The 16,813-nt window shown below is 48.6% G+C and overlaps 1 protein-coding gene across 1 annotated transcript; it reads right to left on the bottom strand.

Moving 5' to 3' along the window:
• Positions 1-915: 915 nt before the first annotated feature.
• On the bottom strand, positions 916-16,283 carry LOC148473347 (LHFPL tetraspan subfamily member 4 protein-like). Its single transcript, XM_088459766.1, has 3 exons — positions 16,050-16,283; positions 11,837-11,853; positions 916-2,289 (listed from the first exon to the last, which is right to left on the bottom strand). The coding sequence occupies exons 1-3, from the start codon at positions 16,261-16,263 to the stop codon at positions 2,281-2,283; spliced, it is 240 nt and encodes a 79-aa protein (XP_088315892.1). The 5' UTR covers positions 16,264-16,283; the 3' UTR covers positions 916-2,280.
• Positions 16,284-16,813: the final 530 nt, after the last annotated feature.

A 16,813-nucleotide genomic window follows, 5' to 3' on the forward strand; every position in this document is an offset into this window, starting at 1 on the left:
GTGAGGCGGGGAGGTGTGTAATGTGTGATAGGGGCTGTGTAGTGTGAGGCGGGGAGGTATGTAATGTGTGATAGGGGCTGTGTAGTGTGAGGCGGGGAGGTGTGTAATGTGTGATAGGTGCTGTGTAGTGTGAGGCGGGGAGGTGTGTAATGTGTGATAGGGGCTGTGTAGTGTGAGGCGGGGAGGTGTGTAATGTGTGATAGGGGCTGTGTAGTGTGAGGCGGGGAGGTGTGTAATGTGTGATAGGTGCTGTGTAGTGTGAGGCGGGGAGGTGTGTAATGTGTGATAGGGGCTGTGTAGTGTGAGGCGGGGAGGTGAGTAATGTGTGATAGGGGCTGTGTAGTGTGAGGCGGGGAGGTGTGTAATGTGTGATAGGTGCTGTGTAGTGTGAGGCAGGGAAGTGTGTAATGTGTGATAGGGGCTGTGTAGTGTGAGGCGGGGAGGTGTGTAATGTGTGATAGGGGCTGTGTAATGTGTGTAATAGGGGTCTGTGGGCCTGATTCAGAGCCGGACGCTCTGACCAGAGCGCTCGCTCTGAATCAGGGCCCTCCTCCATGAAAATGGAGCGGCCTCCTGGCCGCTCGTATAGCTGTGGGTGACCACCCACAGCATATGCGAGCGGCCAAAAAGATGGTCGCGATGGTTTTGACCATCGGACTTGCGACGGAGACCCTGCGGTAGGATCTCCCTGCCACAAGCCCTGGAGTGATTTTGGCTCTATCAGAGCCAAAATCACTCCCACTGACATCACTAGTGATGTCAGTGGGGCCGGCTTCAGATGGTAGGCGTTCCCATGGGAACGCCTCCGTCTGGCAGGCACGCCCCCGGCACGCCCACCAAAGGGGGCATGCTGTCATCAACATCGACAGCACGCCCCCTTTGGTGCGAGACCCGGAGCGATGGAAAGCCCGTCCGTCGTGCGCATGCGCAGTGGGGAACATCGACCTGCTGCTCGCGAGCGGGTCTGAATGACCCCCTGTGTGCTGTGAGGGATGTGTAATTGTTGGTGCAGAGTAAGAAGAGCTTTTTTTCTACATATTTTGCTATGGGGCTAGAAGTCCCAATTGCTACCCCTGATGGCACATGTTACTATTTTTAAAGGCATCTTTTCATAAATTTTGTATATTGTTTTTTTTTTTGTCATAATGCTTCTAGATATAGTACAAGGTTATTTATTGACATGTTATACCTTTTATACAGCAGGATGTTACTTTGCTATACAGAGAGTCCAATTTAACCCGGGGACCTCAATGTCTGTGTATGTGAAGTCTCCTATGTGAATTCTTCACTCTGTGTACTCGCCTATGTACTGTTCCCCTTTATTAATACTTTACATTATAAGTACCTGGCTGTACTGCTCTGCAGGTCATGTAAGTAACTTATAAAGAAGTACGAACAGCCATAATGCAGTCATTTGAATATACACTTTCTATAACCACTCCGGGAGCCGCGGACCATAGACCACTGTTCCTAACCGGCCCTCACCCAGCTGCTTTCCACATGGATAAAAGGACACAGCATCCAGCATATCCGTCTATAAGGAACGATAAGTCGGAATTGGCTTTTCTTTGTGTTTACCCTGTTGAGAGAAGTTCTTAGTGACCAATGTACATGTAGAAGTAACAAATAAATAACTTTTGTGGCCATGTACAAAAGGCATATACATATATATATACTGTATATCGCAAAGTTTGCAAAACGTTTTTTCTCCTCCCAAACCTAAATGAAAATCCTTAGCGTTCTTCCGGACAGGGTCTGACGATCAGGAAGGGGCGATTTTCAGAGGTATAAATGCTTTTTTTTTTTTTTTTTTTATTATTATTATTATTATTATTATTATTATTATAAAATTGCAACACATCTCATAAATGGTCCTCGCAGCAGCCTCTACCGGTTTTTTCTTTTTTTTTAAATTAAGGATACGACAAGGACGTGGAGGAAGGAGGAACATTTTTTGCTCTTGACATTGTTTTCAGTGGACTTTGATGACATCCGTGGTAGCAGATGATTAAACGGAGCAGGGGCGATGCCATTGCTGGTTTTCCCATAGCGCACGGGGTCTTACTGTGGTTAGGGCAGTGGAGGCACCGTCTTGGTGGAGGAAGAATTCTCTTCAAGGCTGAGATGCAGAACCAGATTTCACTGGAGGGGGCTGAAGGCAGTGTGGCAGAGGACAGCAATACAAGAATAAGGTAAACGAGACCAATGAGGTGGGAGGAATGGGCAGCCTGGAGACATTCCTGCGTTGGCGAGGGTATCACGTGCCCCCTCAGGTTCTATTTATATCCTCTGTTTAAAGAAGAGAGAAAAGTTTTAGAATTTTTTTTTGCTATGTCAATCATATGTTAAAGCAGCAAATGAATATATGTTACTGTTCTTATCGCCAAACTGTCCCATCTATATACATATACAGGATGCCTTCAATATACCGACCGCGGGGATTCCAAAGGAAAGTGTCGGGGTTAGGGGGAGGGTTAGGGTTAGGGTTAGGCACTAGTTGAGGGTTAGGCACTAGGGAGAGAGTTAGGCTCTAGGGAGAGGGTTAGGCACTAGGGGGAGGGTTAGGGTTAGGCTCTAGGGAGAGAGTTAGGCACTAGGTGAGGGTTAGGGGTTAAGCACTAGGGTGAGGGTTAGGCACTAGGGAGAGGGTTAGGCACTTGGGAGAGGGTTAGGGGTTTGGCACTAGGTGAGGGTTAGGCACTAGGTGGGGGTTGGGCACTAGGGAGAGGGTTAGGCACTAGGGAGAGGGTTAGGCACTAGGGAGATGGTGAGGGTTAGGCACTAGGGAGAGGGTTAGGGGTTTGGCACTAGGTGAGGGTTAGGCACTAGGGAGAGGGTTAGGGGTTTGGCACTAGGTGAGGGCTAGGCACTAGGTGGGGGTTGGGCACTAGGGAGAGGGTTAGGCACTAGGGAGATGGTGAGGGTTAGGCACTAGGGAGAGGGTTAGGGGTTAGGCACTAGGTGAGGGTTAGGCACTAGGGAGAGGGTTAGGGGTTAGGCACTAGGTGAGGGTTAGGCACTAGGAAGAGGGTTAGGGTTAGGCACTACAGTAGTTGAGGGTTAGGATACCTACCAACAGGTGTCGGTACCCTAACCCTGTCGGGATGCCGGCGTCAGGATTCTGACCGGCGGGATCCCGAGCGCCAGCATCCCATACCCATCCCATATATATATATATCCCCTGCATCGCTTTAGTGTTCTACTCACAGGGGCGCTGAGAGGGGGAGGAGCGAGTACTACTTATGGCCTGGGCCAGTTGGAGGATCCCTGGCCAGTGACTGCCTACCGCCCCCCCACTGCTCTGCCACTACCACTGGCCGCACCTGTACAGCATCGCAGGCGTAGCAATAGCCTCCAGTCACTACCTGATGTGCCGCTGTGGCTGCACTGCTACACAGCGGCGGCCAGCGGTAGGGGGCAGAGAGGATTTGGCCACGCACACCCTCTCAGTACCTGGGCGCATCAGAGCTCCCGATGGGCCTGACTATTCAGCTGCGCCAGACGCTGACTATTTTCCAAAGAAACAACATCAGGCGCGGACATAACTTGCCATTTATGTGCTGGTGCCCACATTTTGTAATGGCCCCAGGGACGGATTATGAGCGTAGGGCACCCATGCGCAGTTCCCGTGCACTGTGCCAGAGTCTACTGTGCATACACAGATCTCTGAGGAAAATTGCGCTGACGCCATTTACCCTGTGATTCCTCTATTGCGCATGTGCGGATCTTCAGGGAAATTGCACTAGCGCTGTTTTCCTGGTGATTACAGCGGCAACAGCAGAGGTAAGTATAGGCTATAGGTGCAGCCGGGTATGAGATGCATCATATACACCCTCTCCTCCACTGCCCAGTGATGTATCATGCAGCCGGGGCAGGGGCGGGGATTATTAAGTAGGCAAGTCTGGCCCTAGGTAAGGTTCTACCACATGTGCTGACATATAACACCTCCACACTGCTTCAATGCTCTGTTCATGCATACATGTGACCAGTGATGGAGCTACTGCTAGTGCTTTAAGGTAAAGACATTACAGGGTCCGGAGGTGAGGGGACCCCAGCAATGTCAGTCCCCCCCACCCAAAGCCTATTTAGTATTACACCACTCACTCATGCACTGGCCATGAGACTATCACCAATTTCTGTATTTATTTACACGTTATACACCACAAGTAAGTTTGCCACAATGGCCATCCCAGCTATACACACGGCAAATAGTTGCACGTGGCGCAAATAGTAGAAGCATTTCTGTCTATCATAGTTATATTGGTTTTAGTATCACTACAGAGTTTTGCATTTATCAAATGAGTTACTATAAAGCATATGAATCAAATGAGTTACTATAAAGCATATGCTTGAGACACTGGGAGCTTAGTAAAGCCCTTTTCAGCCCCTCGCCATGACACAGCCCCTCACCGTGAGATAAGTCGTACAGCTTAACTGATGCTGCGATACAACCTGCTGCTATTTCATGAATGCTACAACCGGCCCTGGCCTCAGTTCTTACGTGTTCCTTAATAATCCGGGCAGTGGTAGTGTACAGCCCTGGTGTGAGGTTTCCAGCAGGCATATATCTAATATTATTGACAATTTTTTAATAACTTTCTGAACTAATTGATATTATTAAATTATTCTGACATTTTACTGTACTGTGGTTGGTTTCAACTCATCATTTTTCATGTGTTGCGCTATTAAATAGACACTAATTCTTTACTACATGTCTATACACTGGTGACTAAGGGAAAAATCACCTGTGTCTATAGCTGCAACATTACCCTTACCTAACTTCCCTCACCATCCTAGTCTCCAGTAGCGCACTACACCATCCACTACTTCCAGCAGGCATTTATTAATGCAAATAAAGGTGGCTGAAGAGTCAGAGTGAGCAAGGGCCTGAGGTCCTGGCACGAAGGGGCCCAAGAAGCAGAATATAATGTGATTTCACACACGTTGGACCTGGTTTAGTCTAGGACGTAAGTCGCTTTGCAGCATAGAAATATGTGACTTGCGTAACAATTATCGCATTGCTCATGAACACAAATTGCGCCTGTATTTTGAGCTCAGTATATCGAATACCTGCGTCCACTTGCTCTTGTATAGGTGTTCAAGTGGCATAAATGGGTGTCATTTCAGTACAGGGGGATGGGAGGCGGGGCAGAGATGCAAGTATATGTATCTTTAAGATACGCCTTTACGGTAGCGCATCCCATAGGCATGGGGCAATTTAACAGATTGGTGAAAATGGTGGCCAAATTTTTCCACTGATTCTTTGTGTTTATTATATTCGGCCATGTAACAGAGCGGAATGAATTGAGACAGTTGTCCTCCCATCTCTAATTGTAGATGATAAATTTCCGGAAATACATGGTAATTCCATGAAAGTGCAAAGAAACAGCGAAGCTCAAAGATTGCATCACTGGAACGTCTGCCGCCATTTGCGCAAAATGCTGCTGCAACTTCGCTTATCTCTATCTAGTGACTATTCCTGACTTCTATACAATACAGAGAGCGTTCTAGTGATCTCTTTGTTCATTTGTGGCAGGACGCCTGCTGGGATTTGTATTTCAAAAATCCATTCACTGTAAAGGGTCTTTACACCTTCAGAATATTTTATCGTATTGACTTGTATGTACATGCACTTTTGAAGCTACCGGTGACTGTACTGTTCAGGAAGATTTATTTCCATTGACATTGCCAAACTCTGCTTATATAGAAACATGTATGAAAAGCACAGTAAGAAGCTCGGAAAATAATGCAAAGCACAAGACAATAAATCACAGCGATCTAATGTTGGAAGTAGGAGACGGAGACCTCTAACTGTCCTTTTCTGACAAAGTAATTTGCGGTGAATGGGTAATACATTCATTATATTAATTAGTCTACTGCCAAAAAGGAAAACAAATAGGGGTTTTCTCTTACAATATAGAAGATCTCTTTTGCTTTATATGCCTGAAAATGTATAAAATAATATATGTTCAGTGTCACGAGAACATAACATGAAATCTTTAGATCTTATGTTGTAAAATAAATAATGAAAACACATCAGAGCTGTCTGAAATATATGCCTATGGGGCTGTTTTCCAGGACAAACTGTCATAGTAATCATATAATATTGTATACTGAAATAGAAACAAAAAGCAGATTGCAGGGGGGGTGTCTGGCCACAAGGTGGCACTCTTACTTCAGTTGCCAGTTTATATACAGTAGTAAGCCTTTAATTTTGTGATTTAACCTTTCTGGCACATTTTTAGATCTACGCTACTGCTCTCCTGTGTATTTCATGATACAGTTATAATATGTACAGTTTTTAATAAAAGCTTTCATAATACAAAAGGTGGTTTATGTCTATGCTATAACTTAGAATTGCATTACAAAGCCAAAATTGAGAGATTTAAAGCCACTAAATGTTTGTGGGTGCAGGGGCAGCTCAAGGGGCAGACTGACATGGCCGCTGCCTGGAGTGCTGTAGCCTGGAAGGGTGCAGCCACTATATAAGGCTGTCAGGGAGTACAGGAGTCTATGGAACCCCGATTCCCACTTAACCCACTCTGTTACCCGGCAGGATGCCCATGTGCGGTGGTTCGCACTGCCCACAGCAGGCAGTCATCTTGTCTGGAGAAAGGACCGCACCGGACTCTACCGGGAGCATCGGGCGAAGAGCTGCAGGCAAGAAGGACGTGCCAGCATTCGTAGAGTGGTGTAGGGTCGCCTCAAATCTCTGTGTCGGGGCGTTGCATGGCTCTTTGTGACAGCCGGCAGGGGGACAGGTGAGGAATGGGACTGAGGGATCTATGTACTAAGAGGGAGAAGTGGGTGGAGATAAAGGAGCTCATTCAGACCCGGTCGCAAGCGGCCGCTCGCTCGTACGCGGCTGTTGTTAAGCGACCGCACATGCGCACGCTTCGTACTGCGCGTGCGCGAACTACTCAGAGTGATTGGAATCCGATCGCTCACCAAGCAAAGACAGCCTAGTGTAATGAGTTACAGGAGAGGCCGTTTGTGGGTGGTAACAGGGGCAGGACACTAATAACGGGGCAGTGGAGGTGAAAACGCAGGCGTGCCGAGTGTTGCAACGCCGTTTCTAAGGTGTGCATAATTATCAGCAAGCGTCATAGTACACATCACCAGCATTTTTTTTTACACAGAAATCCTCGCAGTGCTTGCGGTAAGGTAAGGCAACCACAAGCGCTGCGAGCCCTGCCGATGGTCCTCGATGTGCCAATGTTTTAATACACTTCCTGGAGAGGACGTGCGCTAGTGGGCATCTCTAAATATGCTAATAGACATCTACATACACAGAGCGATCGCTCGCCCAGACAAAGTGGGTGTGCTTATGCTTTTCCGAGCTAGCGTCTGCCCTGCCGTCACTTTGCCGAATTTACATATGCTGGGGGCGAGCGATCGCATCCAGCGAGCGGCTCTGAATCAGGTCCAAAGTACCAACCAGTAAAGTGATAGGAGCTGATTGGTTGGTATTTTGGGCCTGATTTGGAGATGGACGCTATATGCGATCACAGCTGCGATTTCGCATGGGCCGCAGCTATGAAAATATGCTAATAGTTTCAAAGCTTACCCGAGCAAAGGGACGCCCACCGCTGCCTTCTCATCTGCGTTCGACCTCGCTTACCAGTATAAAAATCGGTAACATCAATGCACATCGCCCAGCCATACAGCTCTTGCAGCGGGTCTGACTTGTCTCAAATACAGCGGCTCTCCTGACACGCTGAGAGCTCTCATGCTGCATCAGACACGCCTGTGTGCTGCTAAGGTGTTAGTAATGAATGCAGGGAGAGAGAGTGTGTGCCTGTGTGCTGCTAAGGTGTTAGTAGTGAATGTAGGGAGAGAGAGTGTGTGCCTGTGTGCTGCTAAGGTGTTAGTAGTGAATACAGGGAGATAGAGTGTGTACCTGTGTGCTGCTAAGGTGTTAGTAATGAATGCAGGGAGAGAGAGTGTGTGCCTGTGTGCTGCTAAGGTGTTAGTAGTGAATGCAGGGAGAGAGATTGTGTGCCTGTGTGCTGCTAAGGTGTTAGTAGTGAATACAGGGAGAGAGAGTGTGTGCCTGTGTGCTGCTAAGGTGTTAGTAGTGAATGCAGGGAGAGAGAGTGTGTGCCTGTGTGCTGCTAAGGTGTTAGTAGTGAATACAGGGAGAGAGATTGTGTGCCTGTGTGCTGTTAAGGTGTTAGTAGTGAATGCAGGGAGAGATAGTGTGTGCCTGTGTGCTGCTAAGGTATTAGTAGTGAATGCAGGGAGAGAGAGTGTGTGTCTGTGTGCTGCTAAGGTGTTAGTAATGAATGCAGGGAGAGAGAGTGTGTGCCTGTGTGCTGCTAAGGTGTTAGTAGTGAATGTCGGGAGAGAGAGTGTGTGCCTGTGTGCTGCTAAGGTGTTAGTAGTGAATGCAGGGAGAGAGTGTGTGCCTGTGTGCTGCTAAGATGTTAGTAATGAATGTAGGGAGAGAGAGTGTGTGTCTGTGTGCTGCTAAGGTGTTAGTAGTGAATGCAGGGAAAGAGAGTGTGTGCCTGTGTGCTGCTAAGGTGTTAGTAATGAATGCAGGGAGAGAGAGTGTGTGTCTGTGTGCTGCTAAGGTGTTAGTAGTGAATGCAGGGAAAGAGAGTGTGTGCCTGTGTGCTGCTAAGGTGTTAGTAATGAATGCAGGGAGAGAGAGTGTGTGTCTGTGTGCTGCTAAGGTGTTAGTAGTGAAGGCAGGGAGAGAGAGTCTGTGCTTGTGTGCTGCTAAGGTGTTAGTAATGAATGCAGGGAGAGAAAGTGTGTGTCTGTGTGCTGCTAAGGTGTTAGTAGTGAATGCAGGGAGAGAGAGTGTGTGCATGTGTGCTGCTAAGGTGTTAGTAATGAATGCAGGGAGAGAGAGTGTGTGCCTGTGTGCTGCTAAGGTGTTAGTAATGAATGCAGGGAGAGAGAGTGTGTGCCTGTGTGCTGCTAAGGTGTTAGTAGTGAATGCAGGGAGAGAGAGTGTGTGCCTGTGTGCTGCTAAGGTGTTAGTAGTGAATGCAGGGAGAGAGAGTGTGTGCCTGTGTGCTGCTAAGGTGTTAGTAGTGAATGCAGGGAGAGAGTGTGTGCCTGTGTGCTGCTAAGGTGTTAGTAGTGAATACAGGGAGAGAGAGTGTGCCTGTGTGCTGCTAAGGTGTTAGTAGTGAATGCAGGGAGAGAGTGTGTGTGTCTGTGTGCTGCTAAGGTGTTAGTAGTGAATGCAGGGGGAGAGAGTGTGTGCCTTTATGCTGCTAAAAGGGGTTAGTAGTGAATGCAGGGGGAGAGAGTGTGTGCCTGTGTGCTGCTAAGGTATTAGTAGTGAATGCAGGGAGAGAGAGAGTGTGTGCCTGTGTGCTGCTAAGGTGTTAGTAGTGAATGCAGGGGGAGAGAGTGTGTGCCTGTGTGCTGCTAAGGTGTTAGTAGTGAATGTAGGGAGAGACAGTGTGTCTGGGTGCTGTTAAGATTCTAGTAGTGAATACAGTGGGCAGGGCCGGCTGGAGGCATGTTTGACCAGTGCGGTCGAACAGGGGCGCCACCCCATAGAGGGCGCACCCCTCCCAACATTGCCGATTTTCCACCCGCGTGCCAAAGTGTCCCGCCGGTGGTCGGGAGGTTGGGCACCTCCACCGCCGCAGCTGTGTGGCTGCCCCAGAGTAGAGGAATGGCGCGCGGCATCCATTCAGTGCAGGGAGAGGGCTGGGGGCAGCCCAGTTACTGAAGGAGCGCTGGGCTCGCCCCCAGTTTGACGTTAAATGGGTTGCGTGCCATATGGACACGCACCCAATTAGTGGCATTTAGGGGGTAGGGCTTATGGTAACTAAGCCACTTCCCCTTTTCGGAGGCGCACGGCTTCAACGCACGCACGGTAAAGGGGCACCTGAGTCCCTCTCTGCACAGGGCGCTGCTCCTCCTCGAGCCGGCCCTGATGAGGGGGGGGGGGGGGGGGGAGAGTGTGTCTGTGTGCTGTTAAGGTATAAGTATTAAATACAGGGGAAGAGAGATTGCGTTTGGGTGCTGCTAAGGTGTTAGTGAATTCGGTGGGAGAAAGAGAGTGTGTGTGTGTCTGTGTGCTGCTAGGGTATTAGTAGATGCTGCTACAGTGTTAGTGAATGCAGGGGGGAAGGTGTGTGTCTAGGTGCTGCTGGGGTGTTGGCAGTGAATGTAGGGTGTTATGGAGAGTGTGGGTAATTTTGGCAGTGAATGCGCAGGGAGAGAGTTTGTGTCTTAATGCAAATAAATTGTTATTAGTGAATGCAGGGGAGGTATAGTGTGTCTGGGTGCTGCTTGGGTGTTGATAGTGAATGCAGGATGGAAGGGTGTGTGTCTGGGTGCTGCTGGTGTGTTGGCAGTGAATGCAGGTAGGGAGAGTGTGTGGGTTCTGCTGGGGGTGTTGGCAGTGAATGCAGGGGGAGAATAGTGTGTCTGGGTGCTGCTGGGGTGTTGGAAGTATATGTGAAAGTGGGTGAGAATGTGTCTGGGTGCTGCTGGGGTGTTGGAAGTGTGAATGTGCTTTGAGGGTGTGTGAGAACTGCTGAGACTGGGATGTTGGTAGTGAATGTGAGCAGGGGGCATCAACAACTATCTTACCTCCAGGCTCTTGGTATAAACTTATGTCGCTGATGTGCATACTGCAACACTTCGTGGTCTGCGCAATTACCATACTGTCTTTGTCTAGCGACTGGTAAGTGAGCCTTGGTTTCCGCCACAATGCAGTTTACCAGATGGTGGCATTTGCAGAGAAGTTGGGAGGATGTACCATGGAGTTGTGATCCATGTTGCAGACCTCCCAACAAGCCCACCGTTTGATGGGGCAGTCCTGATTTTGGAAGACTGTCCCCAACATCCTGTGATAGGGACCTTCCCCCTGATTTGTGGTGGGTTGGGCGGTATTCCTGATTAAGACGCCCAGCAGGTTCGCGCACACTCTTCCTGCTTTGGAGACTTCTGAATGTTGGGAGGTACAATGTTACACACTGACCAATGGAATCCAAAATGACACACACACAAAGTCCAGCATACAGGTCCTGTCTCAGAGATGTACGCTAATGCCACCTCACTGCCGTGCGAAAGTATGCAAATGTTGCAGCTGCCGGGATTTGCCTCTGAAGGGGCACCTCCTTCATTATCCACAATATATTCACCCCACTTAGGGCTGTAACTATGTACCCGGAGTGTACCCTCATGGCCGCCCAATACATGACACCCCTTCCCGGCACCTGAGAAGCCACCATACTCTAGTGGAGAGCTCCATGTCAGACAATCAGCTGCCGCCTTCGTCTATCCATAGCCTGTCCGCGAATTGCTACATTACAGTGTCAGCGATTGTGACGGGGGGCACCAAATTATAACTTGCCTTCGGGGGTCTGGGATAAACTTACGCCACTGGTTGGGGGATGTAGTGTCCTATGTCTGTATACAGTGTAATAGAAGTGTATTATGTACAGTGGTCAGGTTATGTTGGGAGTGTAGTATCCTGTGTCTGTATAGACTGTAATAGATGTGTATTATGTACAGTGGTCAGGTCATGTTGGGGGCATAGTGACCTATGTCTGTGTACAGTGTAATAGAAGTGTATTAAGTACAGTGGTCAGGTCATTGTTTTGCAGTTTTCTAGCAGTGTCAGGTGCACAAGTCTGGAAATGATAATGAATGAGATGTTATGTACAGTACATATGCAATCTAACTGCATTACAGCTAATACAGATAATATGTCTGGATGTTGTAGCACACAGGATTATGCTCTTGTGATTATAGAGCAGCCAAGCAGAGCTTATTTTATAAATGTACAGGTTTTAAAAGTCTGATCTTTCTCAGTTTTCAGAGACAAATTTAAAGCTCTACAGAAAATTCTACTTACCGCAGTTCCAACAAAATCTGCAATACAAGAAAGGACACAGTTGTAAATTATCAGTTGTCACATTAAAGACCTAATCCAACAAGTACAAAAACATTTTATTATTTGGAGGTGTGTGTGTGTGTGTGTGTGTGTGTGTGTGTGTGTGTGTGTGTGTGTGTGTGTGTGTGTGTGTGTGTGTGTGTGTGTGTGTGTGTGTGTGTGTGTGTGTGTGTGTACATTGCCATAACCTCACAGAACTCAATGATTACAGAATTAGAAGAAAAAAAAGCGTAAATCTAATACAGTATTTTGTGTATTTTCAAAATGAACCCGGGCTCCGCAGACTGGTGTCTTTCCTGCCTGTGAATGATAACAGGGTGCAATAGATGTGCCCAAGCTGCTTCTGTCATGTGTGCCCTGATCATCTGAGGCACTGGTCTCTAACATTATATAGAATGCACTTACTGCAGTGACTATCCATGGAAATTCCAGATAATCAGCGCACAGATGAGGGTATCAGTGGTACGCTGCAGCCCTGCCGGTCACTTTGTATGTGCAGGCATGGAACTGTGGCTTTGAATTGAACCAGGGGTTTGCAATTTGGTGGAGACTGCGCAATTTTACTGGAGATGTGCAATGTGGCTGGGAGTGTGCAATCCCATATAGAGGTGTGCAATGTGGCTGAGAGTGTGCAATCCCATATAGCGGTGTGCAATGTGGCTGAGAGTGTGCAATCCCATATAGAAGTGTGCAATGTGGCTGTGATAGTCCAATGCGGCTGGGAGTGTGCAATGTGGCTGTGATAGTCCAATGTGGCTGGGAGTGTGCAATGTGGCTGTGATAGTCCAATGTGGCTGTGATAGTCCAATGTGGCTGGGAGTGTGCAATGTGGCTTGGAGTGTGAAATGTGGCTGTGATAGTCCAATGTGGCTGGGAGTGTGCAATGTGGCTGTGAGTGTGCAATGTGGCTGTGATAGTCCAATGTGGCTGGGAGTGTGCAATGTGGCTATGATAGTCCAATGTGGCTGTGATAGTCCAATGTGGCTGGGAGTGTGCAATCCCGTATGGAGGTGTGCAATGTTCCTGTGAGTGTGTAATGTGACTGTGCAATGTGACCCTCGGGCCTGCAAATATTTAGTATCCCCAGAATCTATGATAGAGGGTCCGCAGCAGATATCTCCAATATCTGCTGCGATCCCTCCATTCCCAGCCCCTATTCTATGGGGGATGCGTGGCTGCAATATTTACCAACTTCCAGAATGCATTGGCCCCCCACAGCTGGCGAAGATAGCAGTAGCCCACTGTAGCCTATAGGCTACACATCGCAAAACTATTGGAGGAGGGTTCCATAAAGGCCCTCCCCCAGCAATGGCCACGGCGCATGCGTGGTCAGTAGAAAGCGCATGCACAGGAGTAAAGAGACGACTGACGCGGTCACTACCAGCACATCACATTTCTGTAGCCCCTGTCCTGCATATGCGTTTTCTTACATCTGGGCAACATGACTGCATCCCGCAATGTGATCATGGGCGCTAATATTGTGCCCAGATGCGATCAGTAATAAATGGGCCCTTCTGACATTTTTATCGCAAGCTCTGTCCCTGCAAGGGATTTTTAGTAAATCCCTGTGATATTGGCTGAATTTGCAATGCGAATTCAGTCGGTGATATCACACTACAATCGGCATTACAAATGCGGATTGTAGTAAATAGAGCCCTATATATCTGCATTTCTCCATTAAAACTGGCCCACCTATACTTGACCTACAAGATACACTATGTAGACAAAAGTGATTGGACACCTCCGCGCAAGCTATATGGTCCCATTGCACACGCAGTGTTCTCACCAGAACATTTTTCCAGCCGGGTGGCATCAAAAAGTAGCCGAGTCGGGGCCTTCGCAACAATAAAAATGTTGAAACCCTGACCTTATAATGATTTAAACTTTAAATAACAATTTATATATTAATTATCTTCTTCTTAGAGGCCCAGATACTGTCCCCACTTGCTGGCTACACAGAATATATTTTTTATACAGCTCTACAGATACTGGCCCCACTTGCAGGCTCTCTTTAATCAGTTCAGGTGACTGTTCCCGCCTGAACTTTTATACAGGAGGAGGGATCTTTGCCTGACACCGCCCCTGCACTGTGATGGACATCCCCTGCTCAGCACTCTCCCCTGACCCAATGCCGTGTCCCCTGCCCCAATGCCGCGTCCCCTGCCCAGCACCTCCCCCCGCCCCAATGCGCCGTGTCCTGTCACCTGGAACCTTCACTATCATGTCCTTATTGCCGGCGGACACAGAGCCTCCAATATGAAGAATGTGACGTCGGCGCAGCTTGGCATCGCATCCGGCACCCGTGTCCGTGGCAACAAGGACACATTGAGGGTGAACAGGAATACGGTGCATTGGGGCGGAGAGAAGTGCCGGGCGGTAGGCTGTTTCTGCCAGGCGATGCGTCCGTAGACAACAGCCTGGGGAGAACACTGCACATGAGTTCAAAATGGCCGCTAATGTGGTGGTTTCCACAAGAACACTTGGTAGGGAGGCCCATGCACTCACAGTTCTACGGAAACAAATGTTTTTATCAGGACGACAATTTCACCTGTCATGTTTACAGGGTGACGCTGGACTGGTATACAGAAAATTCGGGAACCTGGGTGGACTGGCCAGCTCAGATGCCAGATCTTAACCCCAGTTCTTAATCCCATTGAGAACCTGTACAAATTGGAGCGCCGAGTGTGTTCGAGGCTGACTTGACCATCCTCAGAGTCACAGTTGGTCACTGTACTTAGGGGGTCATTCAGACCCGCTCGCGAGCAAAGGACGCTCGCAAGCGGGTCGATGTTGCACCACTGCGCACGCGCACGACGGAGGGAGCTCCATCTTGTGCATGCGCGAGACCCGGATAGCGACGGGCTCTCCGTCGCTCCGGGTCTCGCACCAAAAGGGGCGTGCTGTCGATGTTGATTGACAGCACGCCCCCTTTGGTGGGCGTGCCGGGGGCGTGGCTGCCAGACGGAGGCGTTCCCATGGGAACGCCTACCGTCTGAAGCCGGCCCCACTGACATCAGTAATAATGTCAGTGGGAGTGATTTTGGCTCTGATAGAGTCAAAGACCATCGCGACCATCTTTTTGGCCGCTCGCATATGCTGTGGGTGGTCACTCACAGCAATGCGAGCGGCCAGGAGGCCGCTCCATTTTCAGGTAGGAGGACACTGATTCAGAGCGAGTGCTCTGGTCAGAGCGTTCAGCTCTGAATCAGGCCCTTAATGCGGAATCAGAATGGCAAAATAAACCGCCTGCTGCTGTCCAGGAACTTGTGGACAGTTTGCCAAGAAGGGCGTCTGCAGTAATCGCTGCACGTGGTGGACCTACATAGTACTGACGTCAATAACATCTCGTTCATCTATTTGCTGAACAATGTCCAATCACTTTTGTCTACATACTGTAGTGTAGTCTTTAAAATAGTGCACATATTGTGCCTGATTTAGAGGTGGATGCAAGGGAATGTAATGCGGACGTTGGCGGAATTGAGCAATTATTTGCTATTGCGCACGTGCCAAATATTCTGAAAATCCCATTGGCGCATGCGTTACCCTGAGTGTACGCACGCTAGCATCAGGAACTGCGAGGCAAAACCATTAAATGTTCCTGGATGGTGACTGGGAGGTGGCCTTAAGTGTGCACGACTGCATCTGACATAGGCTGGTACAAAGGTCGATGGTGGACCCAATGGTGGAGTCTTTGGAACCACTGGCGGAGTTCACCATCCATGGGCATTGAAAGCTGCCATCTCAGGGCCTGCACTCTCTGGTGCTCGCAAGTACAACAAGGGGAAGACTACAACTAGCATTTGCATATTACTGCAATGCCACAAAAATCGTCCATTGCCTAAAAACAGTAGAGGTGGCCATCTTGTGGGCTTATCAAGAGTGAGACTGCACCCTACTGATTCACTAGGATGTAGTGTGACTGAGTGATGTCACCGATTCCTAGTGGATTGATTCGCTACATTCAGCACACAAAATGGCTGCCACCACTCTTTCATGGCAGCTTTGTGAACAGGAATGAGCTACACTGTAATCCTTTCCAAGCAGGTATCTTTTTTTTTTTTGGTTTGTTTTTGCCTTATATCTTTTAGTAATATTGTCCTAAGCAATATTCTTAGCTAATATTCATCTTTGTAGACCACAGTTTTATACATAGAAGTTAATTATATTTTGTTACCTTTGTTGTCTGCTTTAAGATCCTCAAGGAGCAAGTCATTCTGTCTGTTTCCCAGTACAAAGGCCAGGAAGGATAGGATAAGGGCATTCAGGATCCCAATAATGGCCAGTATGTAGGCCCAGCGGACGGAGCAATCTCCGAGGGAATATTTCCCAGTCTTGTCCCCACACATATCCCTGATCGTCTCTGCGTCCCATCCATCTGGGAATACCATGCAAGCAAGCACCAAGCAAACAGCTGTGTAAAGAAAGAGATTATTATTATCATCTATTTATAGTGTGACACAATGTTCTGAGACTCTGGGCCTGGTTCAGCAAAGGATCGCAACTGCTAATACGCACGCAATCGGCCAACTGTTGTGAGCCAGCCACTGCGAACGGGACTGCGCAGCCCCATCGCACAGTTATTGACAGGAAGTGCCGTTTGTGTTTGGCAATGGGGGGGGGGCGGCGAAACGCAGACGTGCCAGTGTGTTTCAACACCATTGCAGGGGCATGCATAAATTACCCACTGCAATGCCATACGCAGCCTGGGCTTTCACTGCGTGCGTCGAGGTTAGCAATTCCCGAGTAAGGTCAGAGCTTGCGCAAGTGTGCGTGAGGCTACGATGGTACTCAATGTTACCCATGGTTTTGCAGTCTTGCTAAAGATTACGGGTGTGTGTAAGGTAAAGTGGGCGTCCTTGTGTAGTGCAGCGACAGCATAGCGATCGCAATGGATTAGCATACTATCGCAGTGAGAATGCGTGTGCGTAATTGCTAATG

The sequence above is a fragment of the Taudactylus pleione genome, unplaced genomic scaffold (assembly GCF_031769625.1).
Source record: "Taudactylus pleione unplaced genomic scaffold, aTauple2 ptg000934l, whole genome shotgun sequence".
Classification (NCBI taxonomy): Eukaryota; Metazoa; Chordata; class Amphibia; order Anura; family Myobatrachidae; genus Taudactylus; species Taudactylus pleione.

Coding starts and splice junctions, on each gene's coding strand:
- LOC148473347 (XM_088459766.1), bottom strand. CDS start 16,263: ATGGTATTCCCAGATGGATGGGACGCAGAGACGATCAGGGATATGTGT.